The sequence below is a fragment of the Apium graveolens genome, chromosome 10, assembly GCF_009905375.1.
Source record: "Apium graveolens cultivar Ventura chromosome 10, ASM990537v1, whole genome shotgun sequence".
NCBI lineage: Eukaryota > Viridiplantae > Streptophyta > Magnoliopsida > Apiales > Apiaceae > Apium > Apium graveolens.
In genome coordinates this window covers 196839200-196847962 of record NC_133656.1, presented here as the reverse complement: position 1 = coordinate 196847962, position 8763 = coordinate 196839200, and the positions used below count along the sequence as shown (strand labels likewise).

At 35.3% G+C, this 8763-nt stretch overlaps 1 protein-coding gene and 1 long non-coding RNA gene across 2 annotated transcripts; one reads left to right on the top strand and one right to left on the bottom strand.

Annotated features, from left to right (window-relative positions):
• Positions 1 to 257: 257 nt before the first annotated feature.
• LOC141691557 (uncharacterized) lies at positions 258 to 779 on the bottom strand. Its single transcript, XM_074496287.1, has one exon. The coding sequence runs from the start codon at positions 777 to 779 to the stop codon at positions 258 to 260; it is 522 nt and encodes a 173-aa protein (XP_074352388.1).
• Positions 780 to 6933: 6154 nt separating this feature from the next.
• LOC141689037 (uncharacterized) lies at positions 6934 to 7837 on the top strand. Its single transcript, XR_012562235.1, has 2 exons — positions 6934 to 7351; positions 7471 to 7837. It is a non-coding gene; the product is annotated as an uncharacterized LOC141689037 (long non-coding RNA).
• Positions 7838 to 8763: the final 926 nt, after the last annotated feature.

The following is an 8763-nucleotide window of genomic DNA, read 5'->3' as shown; positions in this document are numbered from 1 at the left end:
CCCCCATTGAGAACCCCTAATTTACAGAGAGCTGCCATGAGAATAATAATTTTTTTATCTTGTAGAAAAAAATGAGTTTTAAAAATAAGTTTTCATATTTAAAGGTTAAATAATTTGCTGGACTATTATCATTAAACAAAACAGTAGTTTTTTTTTGAGAATTTAAATCTTCATTAAAACTGCAAACTTTCGGACAAGAGTGTCTCCAACAAATAACTCGGAAGAGACGAGATTACAACGAAGCTATTAAGCTCACATTAAATTCTAGCGACTTCATGTGCAACTCTATTTGCTTGTCTTCTAACAAAACTAATCATAAAACGCTCATTAGCTCTCAACATGTCTTGACAATATTGCACTAGGTCACCAAGTTCAAGTAGATTCTCATGGCCCTTTTGCACTGCATTGACACTGGCTAGAGAGTCACTCTCGATCACCACTTCACCCTCTGTCACATTCTGAGCCCACGATAAAGCTTCTGCAATGCCTTCTAGCTCTGGTTCAAGAACTGACACCCTACCTGCACATCTCATTACCTTCCCACTAATGTACTCCCCTTGATGATTTCTGATAACCATTCCCAGAGTATACGAATTCTGCCCTGCTATTACTGAAGCATCAACATTTAATTTCAAATTACCTGGAACTGGATGTTGCCACCTTGACTCATTTGTTGGCCTGCTATCACTCACCCTTTCTGCACTTTCAGGTTTGTTGTTTGCTCTCTTCCACTCTGCAACCTGTTTAGCACTCCAATCCACTGCTGCTTTTGAAATCATTTTCTTGCTCTCAAAGATGTTCTTATTTCTAGCAAATCAGATTCCCCAAAGAACTGTAGAAATCTTAATCAAGTCTGCATTAGAACCAATGCTCATCATATTCAGTAACCACTCACGGCTGTTCTCTATATCCCACAACTCACTTCTTAACCCTATGTGTTGCCAACATTCTCTGGAAAAATTACATTCAAAGAACAGATGTCTCAAATGTTCCATATCACATGTACACATTGAACAACCAATTGGTACTCGAACACCCCTTCCTCGTAATCGAATTCTAACTGGTAAAGTGTTGCGACAGAACCTCCACAAAAACACCCTAATCTTGTGAGGAATCTCTGATTTCCATATTTTATTCCAACCATCTGATTGTTGCACTCCTTCGATCGTAAGATGCTCCTGACACCACTGATAGTACCCCGTCTTCACCGTATACTTCCCATTACTCGAGTGGATCCAGGCAACCCTGTCTCTAGTATCACTTTGTGGAATACGAGTCCTTAAAATAGCATCTACATCTTCACTGATAAAGTGCAATCTAACTTTATCCTCATCCCAGGTCTTTGTATCTTCCTGCATAAAATCACAGGCTTTTAGCTGCAACGCCTCACTACTAACTTGATCCATGTTTATGAAAAAATCATCTTTTAATCTCAACCATCTATTAGTAGCTATGTTTATTGACTTGCCATCACCGAGCACCCATCTCATTCCCTTCTTCAATTGTTCTTTTGCTTCCCATATACCTGACCAAATATAGCTCACTCCCCCTGATCTACCAGCATGCAAGAAGTGAGTGTTAGGGTAGTATATCGCCTTTAGGACCCTCGATATTAAAGCATTGGGCTCATGAATTAACCTCCAGCATTGCTTGCCCAATAAAGCTAAATTGAACCCCTGGATGTCTCTGAATCCCAGTCCTCCACTTTTTTTTGACATGCACATCCTGTTCCATCCTGGCCAACGAATACCTTTAGCATTAGATGACTGCGATTGCCACCAGAAAGCATTCATAACCGTTTAAATTTCCTGGCATATAGATTTAGGGATTAAAAAACAAGACATTGCATAAGTTGGTATAGCCTGAACCACATTCTTTAACATCACTAATTTCCCAGCACGAGACAGTAACCTTGAACTCCAACCTTTGATTTTCTGAATAACTTTCTCTTTCAGATATATGAACACAGTTTTCTTTGAACGTCCAATCAACGATGGCAAACCTAAATATTTTCTATCCCCTATACCCTTTTGCACCCCAAGTTCTTTCTTAATTCCTTCCTGCTTGTCCCTTCTCACATTCGAACTAAAAAAATAGTTGATTTCTGATAATTAACTGCTTGCCCTGATTTGACTTCAAACTCATTCAAAATTCTTTTCACCTCTGCTGCTTCCTCTGTAGTAGCTTTAAAGAACAAAAAGCTATCATCTGCAAATAACAAATGAGTTATTGCAGGGGCTGAATGACAAATTTGACAGCCATTTATATTACCATTCTCAGCTGCTGCATTAAGAGACTTTGAAAGACCTTCAACACATAAAAGAAATAAATGGGGTGAAAGGGGATCCCCTTGTCTGAGCCCATGAGTTGGATTGATAGGACCTATCTTAGAACCTTGGAAAGAGATGTTGTATGAAACAATTATGACACAAAGCATCACCCACTTGATCCATTTTTCTGAAAAACCCATAATACTCATACTGTCTTGCAGATACCTCCAGCTCACACGATCGTATGCTTTGCTAATGTCAAGTTTTAGAGCCACCAACCCATCCTGGCCACTGTTTTTACGTTTCATATAATGTAGTAACTCGAAAGCCACAATCACATTATCAGTGATATTCCGACCAGGAATAAACGCCGATTGCTCTTCAGATATAACCCCTGGTAGAATTTTCTGCAATCTGTTGGCTAAGACTTTCGCCAAAATCTTATATAGAACATTGCATAAAGCAATAGGTCTTAAATCCTTAGGATCATCAACATGGTCTTTTTTAGGAATAAGGACTAAAGTAGTATCATTTACTTTATTAGGAAACTTACCCTCTATAAGCCACTGCTGACAGCATTTGAACACTTCTTTGCCAAGTAAATCCCAAAAATGTTGAAAAAATGCTGGGTTCAATCCATCCGGTCCACTTGCTTTATCTGGATGCATATTCTTCACTGCCTGAGTAAACTCAGAGAAAGACAAATCTGCTACTAACATCTCATTCTAACGACCATTAATCCTTGAATCTTCCTCCTCCATATTTTGAACAGAACCGCTCCCAGACTCCAGAAAGACTCTATTGAAATAATTTTCCAGCAAGCTGCACATTTCTTCATGGCCAGTAACCATAGTTCAATCTTCTGCTTTGAGACCAGATATATGATTCAACTTTTTCCTACTAGATGTTGCTGCGTGAAAAAACTTAGATTTCGTGTCCCCATCCTTAAGCCAGAAATTTTTAGCTCTCTGTTGCCAGTAAGCTTCTTCATGAGTTAGCAACTCATTCAGTCTGTCTTTTGCATCGAAATAATCCTGAACTCCATCATCCTCCCTATTTCTAAGAGCTTCAATAATCTGCTTCTGTTTCACTACTTTCTCCCTAAATTTATTAAAAAACTCCCTTCCCCACTTTGCCATATAAGAAGAGAGTTCTAACAATTTAGAAAGAAGATGCATTGTTGGGAGATTCTCCCAATACTTCGAAACCTCATAGTGAAGGCTAGGCTCTTTTAACCACGTATTTTCAAATCTAAACATGAACTGCTTTTTAGGGATAGACGTGTTAACCATTTCAATCTTGATGGAATCATGGTCAGAAGCTATGACATGAAAAACTTTTAATGTGCACAATGGAAATTTACTCCACCAAGAACTGGTAGCAAAACACCTATCCAGTTTTTCTCGAACCCAGTTGGTCGTTCCCTTACCTTTTTCCCACATAAATTCCCCATCCTTAAGCTCTACTTCAATTAATGAACTATCCTCCACTGCACTTCGAAAACCATCCATAAGATTCTGAGGATGTTTATGCTTACCCTTCTTATCTCCACTGTATAGCAAGTCATTAAAATCACCAAACACACACCATGGCAGCTGAGATGTTGAAGATAAAAAACGTAAAAAGTCCCATGAGGCTTGCCTACGTTCTCTTTCAGGAAAACCGTAAAAGCAAGTCAACCTCCAATCTCCTACATTTCTCTCTTTAATAATGATATCAACATGATTATTTGAATAGTCGAAGACATTACACATCATATTATTCTTCCAAAAAACTGCTAATCCACCCCCACGACCTTGTTTATCTACTGAAAAGAAATTAACAAAACCTAACTTAGAAGCCAGAGATTCAATCTTCTTACAATCTGCTGTAAAACATGCGATTTTTGGCCCAAATCAATATCCATATGGCCCAACCCATCTGTTGTACATCTCCTTCTTTTACGGTCTTCTAGTTGAATGTTATCCACCTCATCCTCATTTGAATCATATAGTATATTTGACGTGGATGTGAATCCCTTAAATTTTGCTACATTTGCTGAAATTGGTTTTTTACCACTATTTCGGGAGTCTGTTAATAACAACAAACTACTATCACTTCCCGTATTCTCAGCCCTTCCTTGATTTTGAAAATTTCCCCCCGAAAAATGCTGCTGATTTTTTGCTCCTCCAATCTTAGCCTCCCACGTGTCATCGTTTTCATCCCTAAGCCATTTGCTCTGAACTTGGTTTGCCACCCTACGCGGCGGTGCTCGGAGTCAACTTCCCCGATCCTTTTCTACTACCTCCTCTCCTTTATCAATAGCGATCATGCAGAATCTATCAGTATGACTAACCAACCCACATGTGAAACAAAATTCTCCCAATCTTTCATACTTACAGTCTACTATGATCTCCGTACCATCCTTCTTCACTATCTTTTTCTTCCGTTTTAGTGGTTTTCTTACATCAACCCTGATCCTCACCCTCATGCACTCCCTCCAAATCGACGTATTATTCTTAGCATCATATTCCCAAAATTCACCAAAGAAATTACCAAGTTGCTTTCCCACCGTCTCTATCATGTATCCCACTGGTAAATTATGCAATTGAATCCAAATGTTTATAAACCATGGTTTCACTTTTGCTGGGTTTTCTCCTGCTGCTACTTGTTCCAATGCCAACATCGCATTGTCGAATGACCATGGCCCTCCCTTTAACACCCACTGCATATCCTCCTTCCTGTAAAACTGAAACAGAAAGAGACCATTCTCCAGTTCCTTGACATTTAGCCCCATTGTTGGCCTCCAAACATCTGCAATCTTCGTCTTCATGGCTCGTGTATTCACATTCTTCTCCGTCAGTAATCTCCCCACAAGACACAACTCAAACCTGTTAACACTCTCATCAATATCTCCTTCCAGTACAAATCCATCATTCTCCTCTTCCTCGATGGCTAAATTCGCCATTCTCTCGCCAATGTCTTCTCTTGTTGTCATGTTTCTTTCGACCCTAAAGCTCCCACGGTATTCAAAAATGATTTATGAATATGGAAAGAAACTCAAAACTCTCACATGAATATGGAGAGAAAATTAGATAACAAAATAGTAGTTATCCAGTAGTATGTATTTGTCTACTTCTAATGTATTAGTTATCCTGGTCCGTGTTACTAAGTATATTATATGTCAAAATTGTTGTATTGTTTAAATAATAATTTCATTCTTAGAAGTCTGATCCATTGCCTACTTTTAATTCTTTAATTCAATCTCAGACATTTCAATATTGTCGGATCTATGAGCCCTTTACTCAAATTAGATTCTAGTAATCATTCACTAGTATCGAACCCGAACAAAATCCGACAGGTACAGATTTGGTGATTCTGGTTTTTTCGAATTCATCGGGTTGGGGTTTGATTTTTGCTAAATTTGTTTTGACCGACCCAATTATCATCTATATTGCGTATCATATGTGATATACGCATGCCACTTGGGTATCGTAAATATATATATATATATATATATTTTTTAATTTTGAGATATCCATTTGTCAAATATGTAATCAATACAAATTGTAAAACTCAATTCACAAACAGTTATTCCAATAGTTAAAATCAGCCAAATCCTCCCAAAATTGTTATTTTTGTATTTATTGAAAAATGGTTATTTTTAACAATTTTCCTATTTTTAACAAAAAATAATAAAATTCACATCAGTGTTTTCTTCCTTAAAATTACAACTGCAATCGTCAAATAGATTTTCTAAAACTACTTCAGTTCAATTTTCCTTTTTTTTCTTTTTTGCATATAAGTTCTGAAAAAACTGATTATAATCCTCAAATCAACGTACATAATTTAAAAACATAACATATATTTTAATATTTTGAAACTGATTTTCCAACAATAATATATTTTGTAAATCTACCAAAGATTTTTAAAACTTTGTTCTATTTTTTCCGTTTAAAATTTTTTATTAATTGAAAGTTTAGAATCGGGTAGTATGATTGTAAAATTATTTTAGAAGAGTCAGCTATAATAATTTTTAGGGTTCTTTCTATTCCCTTTTCAAGGAATTTTTTATTTATTTAAAGAGTTTCAAATAAATTATAACAATTTTTTTATTAAAATACCACATGCTCCATAAAATATTAGAGTAGATTAAATTTTTTAGATGATTATAAAAAGAGCTGCACAAAATTAGTTACAAACAAATTACAAAATGACTTGTAAATAAGTGGGATGCGTTATACCAAAATATCAATTTCTTTTTTCTCAACAAAATCGTTGACAATCGTCCTAAAATACTCACAAAATATGTATTTCAAATGTATTTTAAATATACATTTTAGAGATACATATTTTTTAAATTTTTTACAATTCTTACTAAAATATACGAATTTGAGAAATGGGAATATACGAAAAACATGCACTACAATAATGTGTATTCATTTTTCTCAAAAAATAATGTGTATTCAAGTTTTATGAATATGAAAGCCACGCTTATTCTTCGTTCGTACTTTAAAAAAGTTTTAAAAAACAAAATAATCATATGTTATGCATAGTTATTCTAAGCGGTACATATCTAGTAGAAGGTATTCTGCGCGTTTTCTCATGATTAATTGACGATTATTTATATGAATTAAGCATTGATTCTAATCAAAATTTATGTATATAATTATATATTGTGAAAATTTTATACCCAATTTTGTAACATTTTTCTAGTAAAAAAGTTAGTTACTGTGGAACAAAAAACCTGCCCAGCCGCACAGGATAAACGGACCGTTCTATAAATACTGATGTTCACTGATGTTGTGAAGCCACCAATACTGGAACCACTACACTCATATATCACATATATAAAATACATGTAGATCTGCATATAAGCAAATTCATGAGCATCCAATGATCTTGTGTGAGGATATGCTCTATCAGTGCTTTTCTTGTATGCAGTGTTTCTCAGAAATATTGGGATAAAATTGAAAGCAATTTGTTATTCATATACCACATGTTCTTTTAAAGATTTGCAAGAGCTGTACATTTTTTCACCGGACATCATCAATCCTGGTCACCACGATCAACATTTGACCCTCACCTATTCTTTTCTTAAGGTACTTTGATTTCCTATGTTTTTACTTTTTTGTCTGTTTGTCTTAGATTTTATTGATTGATTGATTATGCTGGTTATATCCAGATCTAGCTAACTGAGGTTTGCGAATAATTTTTTCAGTTGCTGATGAAGAGTTTAGAGATGGTATTCTACGACTGCACATGGATAGATCTGTTGTTATGCACTCGTGTACATATACATGTATAAACACAAATGAAATGTATTCGTATCATTTTCGTGTTGCGTACAAGATTGCCTGGTCGAAATCTGAAAACTGAGAGAAATCTTGTAAAAGAAAAGGTGAGGGTAAGAGGTTGTTCGTGATGGATAGGTTTGATAGTGTTTGGGGAAAAAGCACAGCTCTTGTGTATCTAGAATCAACAAGTGGAACATGTATAATTCCTTCCCTGTTCCTCATGTATCTTTATTATGTGTGATATTACTGAGCAAGGATCAATTATTGTCCTTGATGATAGTTTCAGTTTCATTCAGTTATTGTCCTTGATGTTTGGCTTTCATTGTATTTTCAAAAGAATATTAGGGGGAAAGTATTTTTGTAAATGCATAAAATTACCTACAAAAAAAGTTACAAAACGAGGTGGAATATGCGATTTATGTAATTTATGTGAATATAGGGGTCATTCAAATCAGCACCTACTATCACATTTTATTTTGTACAAAATTGTGGCTCCGGATTCGATTAATTTTAAGTATCTAGGATGGGGAGACCCATGTTCTTCAGATCATCAATGGAAACACAGTTCGATTACTGAATAGAGACCAAAAGCAAAAGGAAAAAAGGCTATGCAAGTTGCTCCATAATGTTGGCATCCAAACCCGGGACCCTGCAGCTTAGGGGTGTACACGGATTGGGTTGGGCGGGTTGGGAGAATTTAGCAACCCAACCCAATTAATTCGGGTTTTCAAAATTTCAACCCAACCCAAACCGTTTAAATTTGTAACCCAAACCAATTTGTATACTTCGGTTTGGTTCGGTTTGGATCGGTTTGATCGGTTTATTAAATATACAAAATTAATATAAAAAATTATAATAAAACATAAGGTTTTAAAGTTTAAAACACTTGAAAATAGTTCAAAATAATATTACAATCCTCCATATTGAATAGTCTTAAACATCTAATTTTCGACATCAAAAGTACTAATAATATTGCTTACGCTTTATATTTTGGAATGAATCATAAATGCAAAAAATATAACACTAATTAAACATCTATTGTTGTTACGAAATGAACTATGAACACGGAGGTTTACAGTTAGAGATATATGGATCTATGTAAATGGCATAAACATAATTTTGGATTAACTTATTAGCATGTACATATATATTTTAATCGGGTTGGGTTGGGTTGGATTGGTTTAAAATTATCGAAAACCATATCCAACCCAATTAAA